Source organism: Manacus candei, unplaced genomic scaffold (assembly GCF_025592945.1).
Source record: "Manacus candei isolate 608988 ecotype Guabito, Panama unplaced genomic scaffold, ASM2559294v1 h1tg000025l, whole genome shotgun sequence".
Lineage (NCBI taxonomy): Eukaryota > Metazoa > Chordata > Aves > Passeriformes > Pipridae > Manacus > Manacus candei.
This window is the reverse complement of record NW_026138073.1, coordinates 6,596,658-6,621,168: the sequence shown is the minus strand read 5'-3', so window position 1 is coordinate 6,621,168 and position 24,511 is coordinate 6,596,658. Positions and strand designations below refer to the sequence as shown.

General features: G+C 42.5%; 1 protein-coding gene across 28 annotated transcripts in view; it reads right to left on the bottom strand.

The window, feature by feature from the left end:
- MAGI1 (membrane associated guanylate kinase, WW and PDZ domain containing 1) overlaps nucleotides 1-24,511 on the bottom strand; it is a 351,112-nt gene that overhangs the window by 61,147 nt on the left and 265,454 nt on the right. For 15 of the 28 annotated variants that reach the window (XR_007904719.1, XM_051788759.1, XM_051788760.1 and 12 more), the window contains exons 6-12: nucleotides 23,271-23,353; nucleotides 20,133-20,171; nucleotides 15,746-15,803; nucleotides 13,406-13,494; nucleotides 12,380-12,472; nucleotides 9,337-9,519; nucleotides 7,549-8,169 (exon numbers count right to left, since the gene is read on the bottom strand). Coding sequence is in view for 27 of the 28 variants with exons in the window: in XM_051788759.1 (XP_051644719.1) it covers nucleotides 7,549-8,169; nucleotides 9,337-9,519; nucleotides 12,380-12,472; nucleotides 13,406-13,494; nucleotides 15,746-15,803; nucleotides 20,133-20,171; nucleotides 23,271-23,353 (1,166 nt within the window). In the remaining variant the exon portion in view is untranslated. The remainder of the gene's footprint in view (nucleotides 1-7,548; nucleotides 8,170-9,336; nucleotides 9,520-12,379; nucleotides 12,473-13,405; nucleotides 13,495-15,745; nucleotides 15,804-20,132; nucleotides 20,172-23,270; nucleotides 23,354-24,511) is intronic. The other 13 variants (XM_051788766.1, XM_051788761.1, XM_051788763.1 and 10 more) reach the window with 4 other exon arrangements.

The window sequence follows — 24,511 nt, the reverse complement described above, 5'->3', positions numbered from 1 at the left end:
ACTTGCACAGTGGATTGAAATACATGCACATAAGCAATTCTAATCAGGGGTATGAACTTCAAACTTCTTATTAAAAATACCCAAACCTGAAGTCTTTTTCTGACTTCAACTGATTCTTGTATCTGCTTCTTGATATACTAGTCCTTCATCAGAATAAGGCTGTAAGAGAATAGTAAATGTGACATCAAACTTGCTTTAAACTTGCTTTAAAGTCTCATCAGCTTTTTTTGGCCTTGTTAGAATATAATTCCACTCAACAGAGGGAAGAGAATAACAAAGAGTGACTTGGTGGTTTGGAAAAAAAAAAGATGCAGCTATTCTCAATTAAAGGTTCCCTCAGTCCTGCTCCTTCTCTGCACATGAGTTTTAACAATATACTTTTACTAGGATAGTCTGTTTTCAGAAAATGGAAAGGGGCACGCAGCAAAACATTTTATAAACATTTCATTTCACTTCTAACACAGTTTGTAGAGCAATTTACAAACTTTACTAATCTGATTCCCTTCTTCCCAGGCAAATCTCCTTAAATGAAATAATAACAAAAACAAACAAGAGGAAACAAAGAAGTCAGATTTTTAAATGCCAAATAAGATTCCAAGTTTAATCAGAAAATCCATAACACTGGAATTACAAAGTAACAACCCTGGAATACAATGTAATGCACTTAAAAAATAAATCTTGGCATTACATGTGAACATATATTTCATCAAGTGTACTACGATTCTGATTTTCTAACTATGACTTACTAACCAGTGAGAGGTGCCTATGAGCTATCAAAAATATTCCCCCACCTGTTAGTTCTGTATGGTATTATTTGTTCCTCAAAAGCAGGTATTTTTCAGTTCAAAATAATCTCTACTGAGTTTCAAATTGCTGAGAGATTCAACAAACAGGTTTGATGGAAGATACTTGAGTAGAAGGTACCGGGAGCTTTGGTGGTGGTTGTCAGAAGTAAGGCAAGGAAAAAAGGAGGTGACTTGAAATGGGATTTAAAAAAAATGCAGAAGTGAGTTGAGCACAGCAGAGGGCAGAAAGGAATTAAATCTACTCCTGCTCTGGGGGTTGAGGGAAGGAGCTGCCACAACATGGTCAGCTGGGTAGTAGAGCAAGAAAAACCACCATAAAGGTGGCATGCACGATGACTGGTACCAGCAGCTCTGTGCTCAGCAAGATGGGGCTCACAGGGGTTCCTACGGATCCAAACACAGGACAAAGACCTCAGTATAAAGCTCTGCTCTCTCTGTACTAGAACTGAAAACACTGCTGGAAACGGTGAACTTCTCTTCCCATTCCACAAGCTTTGGCACTGGTAAACACGCTCTGTGGTAACCATCAGATGATTCCCAGGTTCTGATTTTTGTCCTAAATGCAGTTTGGACTCACTTTCTCTCTAATTCAGCAGCTGCTAAGACAGTCTGAAATTTTCTGGCAGCTCGATGCTTAAGTGGCATGACTTTCAACTCACTCTTCACTGCAAGCCTAAAGGGCAAACAGAAGTGAGTGGCTTGTTCAAAAGAGTTCAAGTCTGCACTGAATAGCTGATTGCAGCTCTAATTACCATGGTTTTACATCATTAGGGATAGCAACTGAAAAGGAGCTCTAATTCCAACACTTTTTTTTTTTTTTTTTTGGCTCTTACAGCTCAATGATCCAGTTCCAACACTTCTGCTAAGGACAGGAAGAGGAAACTTTCCATGAGGAGAGAGGTTCTTGATGAACAAGTACAAAGGCAATATTTTTGCTTACAGAATTCAGGCTGACAGGTGTTTGTAGTGGGGTAGAAAGGATGGAGTAGTGACGGAACGTCCTCTGAAACCTGCAGCAGTAGCAGATTTCACTCAGCTCAGGTATTTAATGCTCAGTGCCACTGCTCATCTATGCCTGAAAATTGTATTTTGACATTTTAGAGCTCAAAGAGCAATTTGATTTCAATTATTCTATTATAATATGCAATTACAAGTTTTTATGATATACGGTTTGTAAAGTTTTCCCACTGTGTCTGAGGGATCCTGTGTCTCTCTCTCTCTCTCCTGGCTGGGGGGAGCCTGAGCTGCAGCAAACAGCGTAAAGAAAGAAAAGCATGGGTATTTTACTATGTGATGTTTCAAAAGCATGAACACAAGATAGAGAGAGAAAAAAAAGATGTCCTTCCATTTTAGGCTCCACAAAGAGCCTTCAAGTCCAGGGCAGTGGACTCTAGCATTCACTTCCAGCATAGGAAGGACAAGTTAACTCTTCCCCATGGGAAGCGTGGAGGCTCATTACTCTCACATGCCAAGAGCATCACCAGAACAGCAAGGGAAGGTCCATGTAGCTAAGGAGAGCTGATAGGTTTATTGCTTTAGAGCTTTGTAATTTTGTTCCATTGCTGGAAAATTCTTGTTGCAGTTATATGTGTCACAAGCACCTTCTTAAGCCCACTGAGTCAAGGACCAGCTGAGCTGGCACAGATCCCTCCCCACTTCCACGTACCTCATTGTTCCCCACAAACACCTTCCATTCCATTGAACCATAAACAAGGGATTTACTATGGACTTTTACATGAAGGTAAGACCCAGGTGCCCACTGATAAGCATTTAGACAGGTTGATATTGCATTGATTCCTCTTCCCATAAAATACATTTAGTTATGAAACTCTAGTATATTTTTTTTTCACAAGATGTATTTCCATTCCCCAGTCTAACGTGAATTTGGCACTACGGAAAGCTATTAGAAATGCCACTGATTTGCACATGGCATGTGAGTGACATTTCACCTGTGTGCCTTAATTTTGATCTGAGGCAAAGTTGGAACACATCTTCAGGGGATTACGTAGATCAGGCTCAAGGTTTATGCTATTTTTGACCTTCCAGTGAATAAAGATGCAAGTGAGCGCTAACTGTGAAAGCTTTGGAGGGAAACTGTCCATTTAAACCTGAACCAACACTGCTCAGGGTATTTCTTGTAACTGAACACAATCTAAACATGTATTTTTGGTTAATCTGAAGGCTGACTTCAAAAAAAGAGGGGGAAAAAAGAAAAAATATAATCCTCTTTAATCAGAGGTAATTCACAAAATATATGAAAAAGATACACAAATGTTTTCACTGAAACAAATGTTAGATCTTAGTGACTCCAAAAAATACAGCTCAGAGGTTCTGCTGAATAACTTGCACTGAAGCAGCCCCCCACCTGTCCCAAAACAGACACAACTTCCAGAATAAAATTCCCTTGGGAAGCAGGGAAATTACTCTGACAAAATTTTGCTTTTATTATGAATAGAATCCAGGCAGAATGGAGAGATATTTGAGAGCTGCTTATTTCAGTTGATTACTGTGCGTAGACAAGGATTCAATGACAAATGGATTTCAAGTGGCAAATAATATTACCTTCCTTCTCTGCTTTTTTTTTTGGTGAAAAGTACTTTATGTACTTTGTAATTACAAGTTTAAAAGAACCTTTTCAGCTACAAACACTCAAAATAAAGTTGTGTCTTTTGTGGTCTTATTAAGAGTTGTTCTTTAAAACAACCAAAATGTGTAATCACATTTTCCAGTGCAGGGACAAAAACATATGCTTAATTCTGCATTTTGTAGCCAGGAGCACTGGTTTATTTTGAGGTACACAGCCCTTGAAGGGTCCTGCTGGGTTATCAAGAATCTCCTCTGCTGTTGCAGGCAACATGTCCTATCCCCTTCAAACGTGCTGAGCTTCACCTTCAGGCAGCAAAGCCTTTGTGCCTCCTCCAGTTTGACTTACAAGCCCTAATGGTTTGGCACTTTCTTCTCATTTCCAGTTTAAATTACTCATGGCCAAACAACACACAGTTGTTCTTCAGCCAACTCTTGTGTTTAAGTATCTTCTATCTCTCCCTCCTAATAGAAACAATAATTATTCTGTCCTCTCTGTTGCTTTATTTTGTTAAGCAAAAGCAGCTTTGCTGACCTGCTCTTATATCCAGCCCAATTAACCCTCTGCACCCTGACTCTGCTCAGCATTCACCCTTTCTGAACCCCTCAAGATATGCTCAGTGAGTTTTATCCTGCACTATGTGCAGGTGAAACAGGGAAGCAACAGCAATAATAAAATTAATCCTACAGAGAAGTGATGGAAAAATAAAAAATTAAACCAGAACATAGACAAGGTAAGTTTTCTGTGGGGCCTCTGGACTTTGTAATAAAGTATTTATCCCTCTGCCCCAACCCTGCATGAGTCCTGCAAATGATTTCAGATAACAAGTGAGCAGCTGAGCACACAGAAGGGACATTTCGACTTCATCCCTCCTGAAATCATCCTTCTGTTCCTCACTCTGAGGCAGTGTCAGGATTCTCCCACTCCCATAAGGCAGCTCTTCAGATGAACACACTTCACAGTAAATATTTTACACACTGCTCTCAGCAGCTCTGGGTTTGCATTTTAACAATTACACCTCCTTGTTGGGAGTGCACCAGCAGCTTGGAGCAAGCAGAGCTTTTCCTGTATATTATACATCTTTTCCCAATATTTTTCCGCCTGATTAGTAATCACTTCTGAAAATCATTTCAACAACTCTGAACACCAGCCTTAGTGTTGCTGGGATGCTTCCTGCACAGCGGGATTGAATGCAAATGCCGGGCTGAAGAAAGGATGCTGACAGCATCTGAGCACTTTCCTCACTGGACGCCAGAGGGAGGAGGAGGAAAGGACAAGTGACAGGGAAGCTAAAGAAGAACTGCTTCGAGGGCCCTGAAGGAACTCATCAAACACTCCAGCCAAGCACATTTCTGCCATTGGACCAAAATAAATAGCGGCACCTTGTCTGGGGATGGTACTGCTGATAAAAGACTTGGCAGGGGTAACACGAGGTCAAGTTACAGGAGAAAGGACCCAAGAGCAGTAGCACTGAGTGCTGGCTGATTTAAGCCAGTCCCATCTTTTTTTTTTTTTTTTTAAAATAGAATCACAGAATAGTTTGGGTTGGAAGGGAACTGAGAGATCATCTAGTTCCAATGACCCTGCTGTGGGCACAAACACCTTCCACTAGACCAGGTTGCTAAAAGCTTCATCCAATGTGGCCCTGAACAGATTCAGGGATGGGGCAACAACAGCTTCCCTGGGAAACCTGTGCCAGGGCCTCACCACTATCACAGTCAAGAATTTCTTCCTAACATCTAATCTAAACCTATTCACTTTCAGTTTAAAGCCAATTCCCCTTGTTCTATCACCATATGCCCTTATAAGAAGTCCCTCTCCAGCCATTTTGTAGCCCCTTCAGGTACCAGAAGGTGCTGTAAGGTCTCCCTGAAGCCTTCTCTTCTCCATGTTGAACAACCCCAACTCTCAGTCTTTACTATAGGAGAGGTGCTCCATCCCTCTAACCATTTTGTGGCCTCCTCTGGATTTGCTCCAACAGGTCCATGGTTTTCCAGTGCTGGAGCCTCCAGAGCTGGATGCAGCACTGCAGGTGGGGTCTTGCAAGGGCAGAGCAGAGGGGCAGTATCCCCTCCCTCAATTGCTGCTTTGGAGCAGCCCAGGACACAGGTGGTTTCTGGGTTGCCAGCACACACAGCCAGGGCACATCCAGCCTCCCATCCACCAGCATCACCTTACAAGCTTTGCACAAACCTGACTGTTTTCGGTTCTGGGGCTATCACTGTCCATACTCTGCTTGGCTTCTCTGCCACAGCTTGAGTGCCTTTTGGTCCAGCTTTCTTCTGGGTGTGAAGAGAAACCTGTTTCAGTGATTAACTGTGGGTCCAGGCCCATCACAGTCTCTGAGTCCTGTACCACGAGAGCGTGAAATTTGAAACTGCAGGTGCTCTGTGCTGAGATGGAAATGTCAGGACCTTGAGGGAGCGAGGCAGGCAGTTCAAGGAGACTGATATGGAACCTGTCTAGGAAGGTGATAGCAAATGCTCAACATGTGGTTAGTTTCTCAATTAATTTTTTTTTATAAAACGAGAGATTCAACAAGATTACGAGGGAACTATTTACTATTTTATTAAAACTATGCTTTTATTTCCTCATCAAATCTTTTCATTATGCCTTCAAGGCATAAGGAGGATTATTAAATGTCAGGCACAATTCAAATAATTAATGTATGGTGTTACCAGATATACATGCACTCTCCAGGAGGATTAATAATAGCTGCTATTTTTCTCCCAACCATATTTTCTCCATAATACATATATTAATCATGAGAACGCAGTGCATTTTTTAAATCTCTACAGTACCCTAAGTCTTTAAGGAACTCACACTTTGAAAATTGGCGAATTCTTAATATATTCTGTTCTCTACTTTTTAATTTACTATCAAAATACAAAAACACAGTAAGCACTTGGAAAGAGGAAGGAGTATAGGAACGGTAGTGCATTCTCCAGAGCTATTAATTGCAGAACCAATGTCTTCAATGCCTCGAAACAGGTCTTTGAAAACAACAAACCAGACTTGTAAATTCAGGAAGCAACCTGTCCCTGGTTGAAATGGGCTGGCTTTTGTTGCTCACTAACTACAACCAAAACACTTTAGATTAAAGTAATCAGAAAAGTACTTTTATTGCACACACTCCTCCCAGAGCTGGCTGGAGGCTGTGTCCAGCACCTACTCGTTAGCTTAACTTTGCTCATCCCTGTGAGGCAATGTGTGTGTCTTCCATAAAAACCACTGCATGGGACAGTGAGGCCAGAGTTTGTTCCTCTGAGATCCCCACTGACAATGCCAGAGCAGAGGGAGGGAGAGTTGGCCCCTGTGCTCTTGACTTTGCACTCAACAGCTGACCTGGAGTTTCCCTGTGAGCTTGACCCTATTCCAGCAATCTCAATCCACAGGACAAAAGTGTGCTATGAGAGGTGGAGGGTGCTTCCTCTGGTTACTTTACACTTACTGTGTGTAGGGAAAGAGTTCCCGTGGATGGACTGATTGCTGACAGGCTACCTGCCATCCATGCTCCATGTGGCTGCAGACATACTGCCTGGGGGATGGGTTTTGTACCTGCTGGTGGCCTCAGCAATGCAACAAAAAATGAGCAGCAGTCCCAAGTGCACAGCAAACAAATGTGTCCAAAAATTGCTTACAACCTGGAGAAGTTTAAATTCTCTCCTACACTCCCAGCTGTATCCCAAGTGTAACCTTCCCCAGTGAAGAGTGATTAGGTATCTGATTTTGAACACTGCAAATTACAGGACATATCACCAGCCTTTTCCATCGCCCAGAACAGCTCAAGAAATTACCATCTTCTACTTAAAACACTCAAGTTTTACAAGCATGAGACCAGGGTTTGTTATGCAAGTAAAGGTGTAGCCACACGTGTAACCACAGCACCCTTCAGCCCATTCCCAGAGGACGTGTGCAGCGCCTGTGCCCATGGGAACCTGTGCACCCCCACCAGTGCAGCATCATACAATAAATAATTTTAAACATCTATGTGACCTGACAACTGCCAACCTGGGGCAGCTCCTACACCTCAGGACAAAAACCATTTCTCCAGAGAAGCTTAGGAGAGCAGAGCAGATCTTTCATGACACGCTTTTTTTTTTTTTTTTTTTTTTAATTTCAAGAAGAAATTTTTTTAAAGCAGTTTTGAAGACTTACCTCCTCGCTGCACCAGCAACGTGACTTCGCTTCCCTTAGGACATTCAATCAGCATATCCACCACCTGGTTGTGAGTGAGGCTCTGCACATTCTTCTTGTTGACCTCTACTATGAGGTCGCCCTCCTTCAAGCCGCGGCACCTCGGGCTGTCCACAATTTGTTTCACTCTTTGGCCGCCCCCACCGGGACTGTCTGCTATAGTAAACCCAAAGCCCATCGGCCCTTTCACTATATGCACAGTTATGAGTTCAGGTTGTGTTGCTATCGAAGATGCCAAAGAGACCGTGTCATTGGGGTACCCATGGGGTCCGTTGGAGGAGACCTCAGCCGGGCTGCTGGGTCTCGCCTCCTTTGTGCCATTTACTTTCCCTGTTTTACTACTGTGGCTCGCTGGGGAGTCATAATTTTCCTGCCCGTTCACAATGATGGGTTCTTTGTCCAAAATTGCCACGGACGTGACCAGGCTCGTGTTGGGATCGTCGGGGTCGAAGGGCAGGGGGTACCCTCGGCACAGTTCTAGGTCCACGCTGGCACCGATGGGGATGGACTGGAAGATTTTCACCACTTGGGCATGAGTGTGCCCCAGCACGCAGGTGTCGTTCACGCTCACTATGACGTCTCCTGCAGAGGACACAGATACACAAACACATACATTTTGTGCACCCCGGGAGGGTGAGGACTAGAGCCTGAGAGCAGATCTGCAGCATCCACAGGTGCCACTCACAGGCAGCAGCAGCATTTCAGCACAAGGAAGGAGGGTGGTGACACTTGGGCGAGCAAGAACTCCCTGCACACAGAGGATTCACTGCATAAAGCCTTTATGTACATAAACATTTTTGAAAGTGAAAATGGAATTGGCTCACGTAAAAAATTAATGAATTCAAATGACGGTATATGGCCCGTTTAACAGCTATTTTGAAGTCCGGTTCTCAGTGTTTCACACTGTGCTACACTGACATATGATAGAAACAAAACTGAGAGTACGTGAGAGCTGTAACAGAAGGCTCTCAAATACCAACTGCTCAAATACAGTGCCACATGTCATGTCTCATAATTCAGGCTAAAATCTAGGTATCGATTAAGTTATGAGTCATTTTATTAACACGGGGGCTACAAAACAGGGATGTTTAATACTGTGATGCTCGACCTGCAAGTAAGGAGTTGTGACCTCAGATGAATCCTAAGAAGATTTCATAGAATCAAGATTGAAAAAGACCTCTGAGATCGAGTCAAATCATTAACCCAGCACCACCGTGTTCACCACTAAACCGTATTTCATATTTCACCACTAAACCATCGTCCTGGGCCTGATTTCTTACAAAATAAATTGGCTGTTGGTGCATCCACACAGGGAAATGCAAACTAGCCCACTACTCTGCCCATTCCTTGGGAGTAACTTTGGAAAGGGGAAAGCAGCACGGCAGAGACACAAACACACAGTGGTGCAGCCCTACAAAAATCCATCATCCATTGTCACAGTGGGGAGCAGTAATCCACAGCCTGATGTGGGACCCCACAACTACTGGCTTCCCTCCTCAGGGGAGAGCAGGAGCTGGAAGAGCCCCAGTTGGATATTTTGACATCTGAAATTCCAACACCTTAAGTGCCTTAAGATTTTGAACATATCCCTCTCAGGGTATCTCACTTCCTGGCTTGCTGATGGGAAAGCTGAATGCCTTTCCCCAAGAAGGGGAAGAGGGTTACAGTCCTTTATGAAAGGCACATAAAACCAGCTGTATAAAGATAAATCAAAATGGTGGTGATGATTTTGACATAAAGAATCGGTACCTGTTTCCATTTTGCCATCCAGTGCTGCAGGGCCGTCAAGCACCAAACTTTTGATTTGGAGAAATTCATCTGGCTCATCCCCTCCAACGACGGTGAAGCCAAAACCCCTGCTGCTTTTCCTTAGCTTGGTGTGGATGAACTTCCCTTTCAACTCAGAAGGGTTTCGTGTAAAAAAAGGTTTTCCTGTGTAGGAAGTTTGGAAAAAAAAAATCTATAAACGGGCAGGCAAGAGTGTTTGATCTCTTCTTCCTCTGTCCCTCCCTGTTCTAACAAGTACACAGACAAACACAGCGGTGTGCAGGGACAGGACTGCACTTCACTCCTGCATCCTCTCATCTCACGGCACTCCACCCGTCTCCTTGGATCCAGTCATGCAGTAAAAGGTGTGAACAAAAACCCCAGTACCTGGCACTTTGTTAGCTGTGGTCGTGCACACCAAAGCCTGAAGGCTACAAAGGGGAAAACATGCTGCTTTAAAGAATGGAATATATTAAAGCTGGGAATGCTTGGTTAGATATGTGTCTTATCTCTGTCCTGAGGTGGTTATGTCCATCCTGGGAAGGATGGGGTGGAGGCAGCACAAATGCCTCCTACAGGAGTCTGCAGAAAGATTTTCTGCAGAAAGGAACATCATTATGCTTTTCACCACTTGACCTTCTCCAACTCACTGAGGAAAAAGCAACTTCTGAGCTCTGGCAAGACAGTGATATTTTTTAGTACAACCCCCCAGCCCCACCACCCCTACCATCCTGTGACCTCCTCTGGTGAAAAAGGGGAGGACGCTGATGTTGTTCTTCAGACACTGTTTGAAGCCTTTTCTCTTTCTTTTCTGCTCCTTGCCTGTTGTGGATGAAACACTGCCAGTGTGAAGTATGGATCAAAGAGCGGCCCAGGACCGGAGCAGCTGTGCTGGAGGGCTGGTAATGCTCTCTGGGAGCACAGTTCAGAGGGAAAGAGGTGCTGCACAGACAAAAGTGCACCCTTGCAAAGCATGTTGCACAGGCTTGGAAAAGGGATCACGGCTGCTGTACTTCACAGTGCCAACACTAAACACCTTTGCACTTTTAATTGTTTTTAACGCTTAGGCTGCACCACTAAGCCCTCTGGTGACAGCTGCAGGATCAGCAGTGGGTATCACAGCCAGGAGAGCTGGCGCACTTTCAAACACCTCAGCAGCATTGCCGTGGGCCTCTGTTCAGAAAGGAGACCTCGAGGGAGAGAGAGGGGATTTGAGACTCATAAGCCTTTGACTGGGGGAAAAAAAGTATATTTGAAGATTATTCATGAGGAGGCAGAGTGAGGACTTGTAGTCTTCTGCCTTTGAAGGGTAGCATAGGAACACAGTAATCCTGTAGATCGTGGGCAGATGCTCTGCTCAGACTCCAACCTGCAAAAAGCCCTGACTATCAAAGTACAACCCAATGTCTCAGGTAACAAACATAGCTGAGAACAGCCTGCAGTGGGGCTTGGTCCTGGGCTCATTTCTGGTTCAAAAGACAGAACAAGCACAGCTTCCTGGTGTCTGCCTACAGATACAGGCTGAGCTTGCCCTGCAGTAACAGGACAGCAGCACCACAGGCTATGTCCCACCTACAGGATTTGGGAGGGAATCACATTTTAAATTAGTGTTATCTACAAAGCCCAGGCTGGGAGAGTGTTGCCAGGGGCACAAGGAGGGGTCCTTGTGCCCATGTCCCTGCCAGCAGTGCCATCAAGGGGAGAGATGGAAACCTCTGGGCGCAGGGCTGGGGGATATGGAAGCTGGAAACAGCTGCTGCAAATGGGGAGCAAGAGAAGAGGGAGCAGTGCTGAGAAAGGAAGAGGAAGGAATGAAAGAGAGGAGGAGTCATCAGCAGGTACCAGGACACATCACTCAGAGTGGTGCTGAGACAGGTTAATGCTCTCCTGTAACACTGCTGCACATTTCGGTGGCTGGCAGTTGGGAGTGGGAAGGGACCCGAGTGATGGACCCTTTCCATCACTGTGTGCAGATGCTTGGGCAGCCCTTGCATCAGCCTGACAGTGGAAAAGGCAGAGCTGGCTTTCACAGATGTCTCCCTGAGGAAGATCAATGTTTTTGGGGCACTCTGATAACATGCCTAAACCCAGGTGCCTGGTGGTCAGGGTACCATCCTCAGACCTCCCACGCTTTTCCTTGCTGACAGACTGGATTACTCTAATGTACTCTAATACCCCATAGGAGTGTGCTGAGGGCTCTGGATACTGCTAAATTCCTCATGTCTATTTTGTAAGGGCTGATCTGCTGCCACCTGCTGCAGAGAGCATTCCCTGGCTCTTCCTGGCAGGAAAGGTTGCCTGGCACAGCAGCACTCCTGCCAGGCCCACCTTTGGAGACCACAGCTGACCTGCCGAGCATGGGAGCATTTCCCAGCTCCCAGTTGCTCCCAGTTCTGCCAGGAAGATGCATTCCAGCCAGATACCCCCTCTCTCACCTTCCCCAGGCTCTGGCTCCTTCAGACCTGGACAATGCCATTCATTTTCCATGCAATTTAGGTGTAGTCAAAGAGAAGCCTCCTTACAACCACTTGTAACCAGAGAGCACTTTACTGCAGCAGGTACAAATGGAACTCACTGACCTTGCTGGCAACCTGACCTGGCATTGCTTCAGCTCATGCTGCAAATTCAGGAATGATTCATATCCTGTTTCGTTAGTTACTTAAGACAAGCAACTGGCCTGCGAGCAATCGGCTACACAGACCACTGACACTAAAAAATAAGGCTGTAATAGCCTAAAGTACATAAGTACAACTTCAAAGTACGTAAGACTCTACCATCATTCCCTCCTCATGCAGAGGAGCCACAATCCTTTTCTCGATGAATGTGATCTCATTTGCCTCTTGCATTCGGCAACAAATGTGGTCTTGAAACTAGTCTCAAAATCTGTGGGAATTCAGGTAAGCAGGCACATGCCCTGGTGTGTGACACTAGTGATGGAAATATTGCCTTTGCTGGTGGCCGAGGAATTTCATTCTTAGAAAAAAACCTTGTTGCTCTTTTACAACCCGTTTAACAAGGTTGTTACCTTGCACTGGTGCTTCCCGAACTGCCTCTTGGTTGTTTGAAACATGGTTTGGAGCAGCGGGTGGTGGGAGAGATGGACACTCCTCTGTCCATTCTGGAGAGGGCAGAGAGGGAAATGTTACTTGTTTCACAACAGCACTAGGAGCTGCTGCACGAGCACATGCTGCGAGTGTGGGGTTCAGGCAGAGGAGATGTGAGAAGCATGGCAAGAGAGGAAACAGTCACAGACAGAGGGAATGAAATGAAAGGGATGTCCAAAAACCAGTTCTGGAGGATCTCTATGTCCAGGTCAACTGATTTTTCTGCTGGGACATCCTACCTCAAGCTCTTGATTTGCATCTATGTGGACTTGATATTTAAATGAAATCTATTCCCCATGGCACTCATGGCACCTAAGTGGAAGAACAAGCCCAAATGCCACATGCCCCTCACTGCAGTTGGGCTGCATTTGAAGAAAAAAATAAATTAAAAAAAGTAAGAAAGAAAAAAAAGGAGGGGGGGAGGGGAGGGAAAAAAAAGTCTTTCAAAATAATGAAATTACTTCACATGTAAGAGCCTGACATCTTCCAAAGGTCTTGGGTTAACAAATCTCTCGTGTAGAGGGGTTTCCAGTGCATGTAAATGCCCACTCCTCATCTCCTTTGACAGCCTGAGTTCCAGTGCAGACTGGAACACCACCATCTAACTTGAACTACTTGATGGAGCAGATTAAACAGGAAAACATCTGTTTTACTTGGTTTTGGGAAGTCTATAAACTTTCCAGAAATAAAGGACATCTAAAGAAAAATCTTTCCTCTCTAACAAGCCTGAAAGCTTCTGTTTAAGTGGTTATAAAATGGTCTAGATTTTCTCCTTTGCTGCATCTTATGTGAAGGGCAAACACAACATTTCCTGTGCACATGACTTTGCCTTTAAACACTTAAGGCCACAGAAGGAAGGACAAACACTTTGGCATGGTGCTGCCATGGCAAGGGAGGGCACGTTCCCTCATGAACACCCCAACCATGATGCCCTCAGGGGTGCCAACCTTCTGGAGGCTGTTGCTGTTGCTCGAGTTGTTTCTTCCTCTTTGCTTCAAGAACTGGGTTTTCATACTGTGTCTTCCGGTTGATGTGGCTGGAGATGAAAGAGAGCAATAAATTAGGAAACCCTTTATGCAAACAGAAGGAATGAGGGCCAGGCATGAAACTCCTCTTTCTGAGGAAAGGAGTAAAACACCAAACAAACCCAACAGCAGTGAGTGTGGATCAAGGCTCACCTAGTAGTGCCAAAAAGAGTATTTAGAAAAACAAGAGGATTCCAGTATTGATACGATGTCTTGAGTAGGAATGGCTAATTCCTCCAAACACATTAAAGTAGTGATCTATCTGTGAAAAATCAGATTAAAGGAGAAAAGGTGCTCTGTCTGATTGCATTTCAAAAGACAGGCCTGTAGCATCCCTGCTTTAATCAGATTCCCAGAGGTGCAGTCATTCCCTGGCTCACCAAAGCAAAAACGAACAAAACAAATAAACCCCAACCACTGGTAATGATATCTGTCAGTGATCTGATCAATGCACACCGGGTGTCTTAAAAATATCTGCAGGGGTGCACGTTATGAGCTGGGCTCCAAATGAATCAAAATCTATCCAGAATCAGCCACCATCAAACGCTCCCTGTGGAAACCAGCATTGGTGAAATTTCAGCTGTACTAGTCAGGCAGCTTTTGACCAGTATGAGATGTTGAGAGTCAATACTTCTTACCAGTCTCAGGAAAATGAAAAAAAGCAGCCCAGTCCCAGCATGGCAGACCAGCCATGCACTCCACAAGAGGATTAACCATCTTATGAAACCAAGTGATGAACACCAGCCACAGATGCTGGGGTGGTGGGGGCACGTCTGGGACTCCCTGCAGCTTATGGTTCATCAACTGTTCAAGAGCCATTTTGAGTAGTGATTTTCTGCAGCAGAGGAGTAGGCAGACCTTAGAAAATTATATCAGCTTAAAGCCCATCTTTGTATCCAAAGTAAAGTTTCCTATTAAGAACTTGCTATTATATTGTCTCCTATCCCATGTGTCTTTATAAAAAAACCTAAAACCCAACACACGAACAACCAACCAATTTTTCAGGTAATTGTGATAGAAGCACTCCAGAGAGTTATGTTCAGAACTTTTTTTCTGCTAAAGATCAATATCAAATCGCTGGAAAAATATTTAGCTAGTCAAATAAAAACAAGTTAATGTGGTCTGTAAAAGATTTCTCATTTCAAGGTAGTTTCAGAAAGTTAAGAAAATTGATAACTATTTTAAAAATGATATAAACTTTTTCATGATACAATTGTGTCTCAATAAAAACTATTATGCAATAACAGAGTGCCTGAATTGAAGGGACAGAGACAAATGCTAAAATTATAACCATCTTGCTAGCTTAGAGAAAGTAAGTAAAATAAAATTATGTCGTATTGCTGTTACTTTTAGATTTAATTCAATGAGTAAGGAGTGCCACAAAACTAATGGGCATGTATATATAAAGTGACAGGGAAAAATGCTGTAAAGACCTCTTGGCATGGCATTTAATAGCTGAAAAATATTCTTGATGTCTTTGGTAAATAAATGTCAAGCCTTAATTACACAGTTTGCTAACCCTGTTTCCCTAGGCACAGATGGTAGGGTCAGAAATGAGCCAAAGCAGACAGAAACTGTATTCTATATCTATTCTGAGGACTATCATAAGCCATCCTACTAGACAGGAGTATACACATAATTAAAAATTCATTTTATGGGGTCAGTGATGAAACAGAACTCAGATCTCCCAAAGGAGCGATCGGACATCTAGATAAAGGAGAAGCTGTTCTAATTCCACAGAGAGTCCCATTAAACCTGTAATTCTATTCCCAACAACACAGCCTGATGCAAGAACCTCTGCTGTGGTTGTTTGGTCACATCAGCTTCACCATTCCTCCTTTTGAGTGTCTTCTGACACAACTGAATTGGTGTCTGCTTTGCACACTTGTATTTTGATCATGGCACTGTATGAAGGGGATCAAGCTCAGTTAATTGCACACTTGTTAATGTTCTCTGGATAGAAGTATTTTGTGAGATATAGGGATTCCTGCACACCCCAACCCTGAGTTGCTCCTGTCTTCCTTGAGCTCAACCCCCTCCCAGGGCACTCCTGTCTTCCCTGAGCCCACTCCTACTCCAGGATAGATGGAGAATGGCCAGGCATGACTGCCCTCTCCCCAGCCCTATAGCACCCCCAGCCTGTAAGGGGGCCAGGGTTTCCTCCTCCTTGGCATGAGATGCTCCCAGCAAAGCACAGAGCCCACTGTGAGGAAAGTCTTCCTCCACCCAACAGCCACCCCAGAACCAGGGAGCAGCACTTACTCTACATAGTAGACACCATATACGGGATCCTCAATTTTCTCCCAACCAGCAGGCAACTCTGGAAATAGAAAAAGCATTACTGAAGCCTCCAATGCAGTTTTTCTCTGACAGGCAGCTGCAAAACTCATCAGTAGCTCAGGTTTTGCTTCAGACACTTTTCAGAATGATCACAGCCTCCTTTGAAAGGCTGGCACAGCACAGCACCAACATCCCAGCCTGGGCTCCCTGGGCTGAGTTAACACCTCACTGGGAAGAAGACCATTCTAGCCCATTTTTTATCTGCTTTTTGCATGAAATGAGCAAATGCTCAATGTTCTGGGCATGTCTCAAGTACCCTCCTGGTTTCACCACCAAGGGCAGTGGCTCTGGAGGGAGCATTGCAGGGGAAGTCCATGCAGGCAACAAGCCAGGGGCATTTCAACACCAACCTGTGAAGGTGTGTGAGACTATGGTGAGCAATTGTAGCCCACTGACAGAGAGCACTTTCACTTCCTATACCAGGGCCAAGCCACCCATGCTCACCACTGCTGAAAACAGGATCTTTTTACTCCTCTCTTTGGGATTTGCATTGCTCAGCCACGAGCTCAACACAAAACACATCTTGAAACAGGACAGAGTGAATTTAACATGAACACTCAGCATATAGAACCCGTGCAAGTGGCTGGCACACACAGATGTACTTCACTGCATAGTACTTAACGTAAGAACACATTGCCACAGTCACATGTAACAGATACTTCCTTTTTTTAATTAGCATAATTAACAAAAAAACAGTTCTGAAGATGAAGTTAACATTTGGAAATATATCCACTTTTGTTCCTGTTGATTTTCTAGACTGCATATATTACTTTAACTGTAATTACTAAATGTATATAAAAACACTTCAGCATCCAACTGAGGATTATTAAAGCTGTATGTATTACTTAAGGGCCTGATCCTTGTGTCATTCATTTAAACATAATGTTCCCATTGCCTGTGGATAACGAAATAATCATCCTATTAACAATACAAAGTAGTGTGTTTGTGTCATACCAAGAAACAACTCAGAAAAAGGCTCTACCACACCACGGACTGTGCACATGTAGTCCCACAGACCCTGCACATTCATTTAAATTTTAAAGAAAGCAACACTGTTGGATAATACAAGTTCAAATACTCCATGCAAGTTAATTCCTCAAAATTTATCATGAAATAGTCAAGACTGATAGCAATCTATGTGTGTTTATTATCAAATGCAAAGATTTATTTTCATTAATGGCACCAGTTGCTGAGCCAATACAATCAACAATGGCCCATTAACTAGAATAGCATTGCCATAAGGACAGAAATATCTCCAGACTGGAGAGGAACAGAATCTATACAAACACACATGGACTAATTACTCAAAGTTTATGTTTGTGTTCAGAATTGGCTGGAGATCAGATGAAACCAATTTTCATAGGTTTTGCTCCATATATCCCTTATTTGCAGACAAAAGGTAGGTTTCCCATTCTTATCATTTTTTTATCCTTATTGGGTTGAACATCTTTGGATTCCTTGAGACATAAGCCATTAAATGCAAGCCAATGCTAACTTTTGGGCATGAAGAAACTCTATAATTTTATCAGCAGATCAAGCGCTTCAGAAATAGATATTCCTTTATACCCTGCAAGTGTATGTGAGGAAAAAATCAGAAAGCTAGAGGCCAATCTTGAAAGTCTTTTTGCAAAGGGAACTCTCAGGTTTGCAAAGGAGTCCCATAAGGTGAATACACTGTGGGACCGGCTTCCAGATTTTCAGTGCAATTAAATTAAGACCTAGCAGGAGATTGGGAAAATCACAGGTTGTGGCAGCCATTTAGCTTGTTTCACTATGGTGAAAGTAGAATGGTAAAGAGATCAAGCTGAGGTGGAAGAAAAATAAAAAGTCAATGAGGGAAGGGGGAAATAATGCACAAATGCCTTCAAATGAGTTTTCCACAGCTTTCCTGATAAATGTATTTTGTCTATTTTGGATTATTAAGTGATTTTTCTTTTAAAAGTTTAAGCAAATTTTTTTTTGCCTTTCTTCTGTTCACAAAAGATTTTGATATTAAATTTTATTTTTTTCTCTTTTAAAGCATTTTTACATAAGATTAGAAAAACAGCACTTTCCTAACCCCAAAAATGGCATTATGCCAAAATCTTTACAGTTTACTATCTCTGCAGCTTTCTATTTAAGGAACATATCTCTATGTTTTCAGATGTAACAATATACAAAACTGCAGCTTTTAACACATTTCTTATTGATTATGTAGATGCACTTTCTGACTTCTACAATCTTCTGGAAGTTCTCTAAAGCAAAAAGCAATATTCTCCATAGCCATGTTACACAGTCTAGCTTCTCAGCTGCTTTAAATTATTCATCTCCCTTCTCTATCTCTCCTGCCAAACTGAACATGACCCAAAGCATTAGATTTTTATCACGAGATTTCCAAAAACATTTTGCATTATTAGGAGCCTGAGTGAGCCATATGGCTTTTATTTCGGTACATCCATGCAGCACCCTGCAGTCCCAGAGCATTTGTCAGCAGGTAGATTCAGTGGACAAGTATCTAATTTCACAATTTTAAGCCTGGGATAAATACATTGATTCCTACTGAGATGCTCTAGTATCCTGCCCTACATACAGAGAGGCTGGATGAATTCCTAAAACACTACTTCTCCAACCACCAGGTATTTGAGTTGCATCCATGCATCACTATGAAGGAGCTGGAGAGAACCTCAGCACGCTCAGCTCTTACTGCTCTTTGTGAGGCCAGAAGGGTCTGCCCACACGTATGATAAATTCTACACTAAGGGTAAATTTGTGTGTCCTTTTGTTCAACCTTCTGTTAAAAAGAGGTGGCCTATTACTCCATATTCAACACGTCTTGGCAAACAAGCAGCTCTGCAAATCCCCACTTTTTAATTTCCTTATGTTTAGAACAAAAACTGTCGATAAGCTAAGGAGCTAAATATGTGTCACCAAGTAATTTATACTAACCATGAGCTTTCATGCCACCTCCCTAATGTTGCTGCAACGAATTGAGTAATTTGAAAATGTCTTTCTTTACACTGCAACATTTCAACACTCAGCTCAACAGCGTATTGATGGACTGTGAGCTCAATAAAGCTTATCTGCATTAAAACAAAGGGAACATCTCGTGATGTTCGAGCAAAACACTTGTGTACGTAAGTGCCTGCAGAACCAGTGCCTGCAGAACCGGGGTCAGGCTTATCAATTAATGAGTTTCCCTGCATCTATTTTTTCAGCTCTTCTCTTGCACTAGATCCTGATAGCAGACTGAAAGAAGGGGTCATTTCTTATTCATTACTGCCTCTAAATTTGTTTTTTTTCATCCTCTCTCTCATTTTGTATGAGATGCACGTAACACTCATGTACCACTAAATAGAATGCATTCTTCTTTAAATTGTCGTTTCTTTCAAATTCTTGCTCTAAAAGAAGTTAGGCCTCCAACATTATTCCAGGCATACTATTCAGAAGAACCACTCCTGGAGCAGTGTTAAAAGTCTGCTGCTGGCTGCTGATGCCATATCCATCACACAGAAGCAGGGAGCAGAATACACTTACTTGAAAGTCATTACAGAAACCAGAGGTTAATTCCCCAGTAATACAATTCCTCCAGTACGCAGAACTACGAACTGTAAGTACAGTCCTTTCTAAAAGCAATAATAGTCCTAGTGGAAATAAAATCCTCTGCAACCTCTTATCCTTTCAGCTTTCCGAGTGCACTAGAGCATAGCTGAACAGAAATAACAACTACCTCCACCATCAGTATAAACACAATGAGCACTGCTGAGATTAGATATCAAGACAGCATCCTTCACAAAAAGATGCAGCAAATAAAAGTGTACCACATCACTGAAAATAATCTGTTTACAAAATCACCGACTGAGGCAAAATTTTCAGCTGCTTCATTCACAAGCTCAGCAGAAGCATCTGATGTAATACTTAAACTTTCTAAATCACACTCAGGTTCTATTGTCTGGGAAATATCTTTAGCCCTGGTGAAAAAGCATCATTAGCTACTTGATTCCAACTTCAGCATCTATAAGCTTTTTCCTGGAGCTAGTGATGCCAAAGGAAAAGCCCCTGACTTCTGCAGGGTCCAGGAGGAAGCGGTTTTGAACCAACTTTGCAAGATTAAGGCCCTCTAGCTTTCTTCAAACTCTCAATCAGTAAGAAAATCACTGTAGATCTGAAGTTAGGGAAAGATTAATGCTAGGGAAGTTTTGCTGATAAATTATGCTTGTTGAAATAAAAAAAACTGAAAGATGCAAAATGATACAAAGGAGAAAGTAAGTAATTAAAGGCTTAAAACAGTGCACTTGAAGTCAAACATCAAAACGAGAGATGGATGATTTACCTAGTTCACTGTCCAGTTCCTCCGTGTGTACCCCTTCTTCTCCAAGGGAAGAGCAGTAAATGAGACAGAAAAAATTAAAAGAAAATTTCAGATACCAGCACCAAGCAAGAAATTCCCTACAGCAAACAGCAGAACCGGCACTAATTTTCTACAGACCAAGCCCAAGCTTTCCATTTATCACACTTCAGTGATCAGAATATTGATGGATCTGATGAAGATAATGAAAAAACTGGTTCTTGCACTCTCAAAACATCTGTATCAATGGACTACTTCCACGTCATGGCTTGATATGGCAAAATCATGCATTTGTGTTGTTCTCACTGTAGTGAGGCTTCTCCCTCAGATCTGCACAGTTCGACCTTCGCAATCCATTCTGCAGACACTCGGATCTATCAGAAGGCCAGATATGAATACTAATGAAGAAATCTGAGAGGAAAACCTTGCCTCTAAATAAGGACTAACATAGCAAGATTTTCAAGGAAGTACCTAAATTTATGTGCAAACAAGGTCCAAATGACTTCACGGTCCTACTCAGATGATTTAACATAGGCATGAAGTGCCTTGTTTAACTGGAGGCACAGATCCTCACTACAGTACAGATGCACTGGTGAGGCATATATAGGAATGCACCAGTTTTAGCAGGGCACCTGGGACAAAGATCACATAATTTTTCAAAGACACAAAGCCATCAATATTCGCTGTTGCTCCATTTATCATTATCTGCTCCATATTCATAAGTTAACAGTGACACAGATGATTAAAGTATTGCTTAGCCTATAAATAATAATAATGCAGTCTGAAAATGAAAGATGGTGACAAAACAAGAACAAAGATGGTAAAAACAATCTTGGACCTAATGCAGCAAAGTTTAAGCCACATAAATTAATGACAGAACCAACCAGAAAACACAGAGTCACAATATTGCTTAGGAAAATCCGGACACCCAAAAAACCACTTGCACAACCTGTTTGCAAAATATTCTACCAACAGTTGTTTGGGACCATTAGTGTGAAATACAAATTGCAATTTCCTTTGATACCCTAAACAACTGGAAACAAGTAAAAACTTGTTAGGGACACATATCCTGACAAAGCAAAAACACAAAGCAACTGCAACCAAACAAATCTGAAACGACATCTAACATTTATAAAGTCCACAAACAGGATGGGATTGAGCCTGACAACTCACATGCACACACACCAAACAGAACAGAGGAGTCATCCCACTGACTTCAGTGGAATGACACCCAAAAGTGACCCTTGCCAAAAACTGTCCAGCTTCTATGATGCAGCAAAACTAACCTCACCTCTTCATTTTTCTGAAATATAATTATTGTTAGGTGCTAAGCAAGATCAGAGCAGACAAGTAAAGCAGTGCAGTGCACTGCTGTAACTATGAAGCAACTGGTTTAACTACTGAATGTTAAAAATATCCATTAATGAGCAACTCAGTGAATGAAGTGAAGGGGTGTGTGGGAAGATGAAATTAGTTGATTTTAAGGAGTTGATAAACAAAAATGCCACTGCTCTTCAAAATCATGAACTCAATGAAATACAATAAATAATACCAGCTGTATGTTTCTAATCCCAACAAAATAAATTATTCCAATGTTTGCTTTACAATTGCTAAGAGGACAAGAGATAGACTTTCCCTTCTGTGAGACCTAAAACTGTTTAACAGAGGAGCTTGGCCACCAATTGTAGCCTCATCCTACCAGCTGCTCCTTGCCCTGGCACAGCATGGGACACGCTGACTCACAGTGGCATGTACCACTTGTTGGCATCACCAGGGACATGGATGTAGTGGAAGTGTCACTGGTAGAGAAAGCCAGAAAAGCAGGAGAGAGCTTTGCCTGCATACATATGTTTATTACTTAATTTTGTTGCAGTTATGGTGACCCAGTGACATATCCACTTAGAGAGGCAGAGCAAGGCCTTCCCTAACCCAGCTCCCTCTGCCAGTTCTTGACAAATGATGCCAGTTGCCAGGGACATGAAACAGGGGCCAGTTCATTTTTTGCAGGGTCTTTGCACATCCCCGTGGTTTGAGGGTAGGCTGCACTGTGCACTAGGAAGTGGGTGACCTGCTTCATCACAGCTGCACAGGTAAATTCTCACATCATGCAAAATCTCCCATGTGAAAGGAAGCAGAGATCGAAAAACTGCATGTGCAACAATAATAACAGCAGTTCTGGAGGCCAGAGTTGAACCTACCACTGGAAAGGGATTGAGTTGATTCTTTCCTGAAATAAAATTGTAATTTGTACTGAGGTGATGGACACTATAGCAGGAGGTTAATCATATTATGAAAACTAATTTTATAAGGACAGCACCTGATGAAGCAAACCCTTCCATTTTTAAGACATGATACTATGATAGCATTATGTTAGCCAAAATTAGGCAGTCGAATACCACCACCTTTCCTGGTCAGTAGAGCAACACTTCCACACAGGTTTTCCAAACATTTATTTTTATAATTCCTTTTTTCTTCCAGCATCTCTGAAAGGATGCAAGAAATGAACCTCCTGTAACACTCCTGCCTGTGGTTGCTCTAAATCGGACAGTGGCTTGCATTTCCAACATCTCAAGGAATACAAAATCTTATCAGTGTAAATTTTCAGTGTCAAAAATCCACACTTCCAAATGGAATTTGTTTTCAGCAATCGTAACACTACATGGACTGTCAGAATTTAACAGTAGAAATGAAGCAATTGAACTATTTCTGCTCAAACAAGGAAATAACAACAACTCTTTCAACCCATGTACAGCAGGTGGTTGAAGCGCAACGCAAATGGATCAAGCAGAGACCCAGTCGCTCCCTCCTACACAGAGATCCAAGGAGCAAATATGTTGGCCAGCTTTGAATCTTGTTCAGCATCAGTGACTTTTCAAATGCCTTTGCAAAAACAGAGGCCTCTTACTTGTAGCACCTCCTTGACATCTCAATGCTTGTTTTACATCCACAGTGACTTTACAACAAATAACGGATATTGTCTCTATGCACTTGCTGATAAACCCTTTTCTTAAAAAAAGAAGTCTTTCTGAACACACAGGTTATTAGAAAGATAGAAGGGAAAGGAAGAAAGTTACCTAGAAAGGGATGAAACACATTATTATTTCACCATTTTTAGTCTCTTACCATCATCTTCACATTCTTCTAGAGGCTTCTGCTGTTTGTTCAGGCACCGTGGATCTAGCCAAGATGTTGTTTTTGTGTTATGGCTGGAAACCAAAAATGGAAATATGACCTTTGTTAACAAACCAGAGCTGAAGTATCCGTGACATAAAAGTATATATCCTCTTTATTATTCAACAGACCTGAAGGCATACTTTTGATCCAGAGAAACAGCTCTACAATTTGATGTTTTGCAAACTAGTCTACCAAATCACAAGAACCTTGGCATTGAAAACACAAAGGTAAAAAGTGAAAACATACAAATCAGCATTCCTGACCAGAAGGAGGCACACAGAAGCTGCAATATTATAAATTTCCAAACTTCCATTTCTGGTGGCTTGTTTTTTTAAATTCCAAGAGCTGTCTCTAAGCCAAAGACAGAAGTTTCCCTTCCTCCCTAAACTATGCAGTGACCTTTGTTCCTACAAAAGACCTTTGACATGTCTAGAGTTGACCTAAGCATTAGTCAAAAACAGTTTCCAAAGTGAAAACTTTATAATTACAGAAATAAAAATGTTCTGCCAAAGCCTTTGATGGAAGTTGAACAGCTTTACTTTCAACTCTTCCTTTCTACAAGTCCCCTGACAGTATCATGATGCCAGTCCCAGCGGTGAAGGCTGTATAGTAAACAGGCTTAAAATACATTTCTCTAGAAGTTATTTTCTCCCATAATTTCATTTGCATAAGCAGACAATCTGGCAATATAATGCCTCTTCTACAACCTGGTGTCATCTTAGACATAACCTGCAAAGATATCCCTCCAGTCCCCGAGGTATCACTTATCTAGCTTAGCCTTTAACACTGCTTAACAGTTTTAAGTTTCAATACTGTAGTAATGCTATTTACTTCTCCTTCAAGGTCTCAAAGAGGTTTACAAACTGAACTTTAGCCTCACAACAGTCTCATGGGGGTTCTGTAAGAGGGCTTGTGATCCCTGAGGAACTAACAAACCGACCAGCAAACTTGTATTGTACTGCAAGAAAAGGGGACTGCCCTGCTCCTGGGATCTGAGTCAGTAAACAAAAGGTCCTCGTTTTACAAATCCTACTACCCAGCCCTCCCAAGGCAGGATGAGCAAACGTGTTTAATCCTTATGTATGTTTCAGAGCAATTAATCGCCAACTAGAAAACTGAATGGCAGAAATTCAGCAAGTCAGGCACATTAACAGCGATAAAGCAGAGGGGGTCTGCCAACTTATAAATAA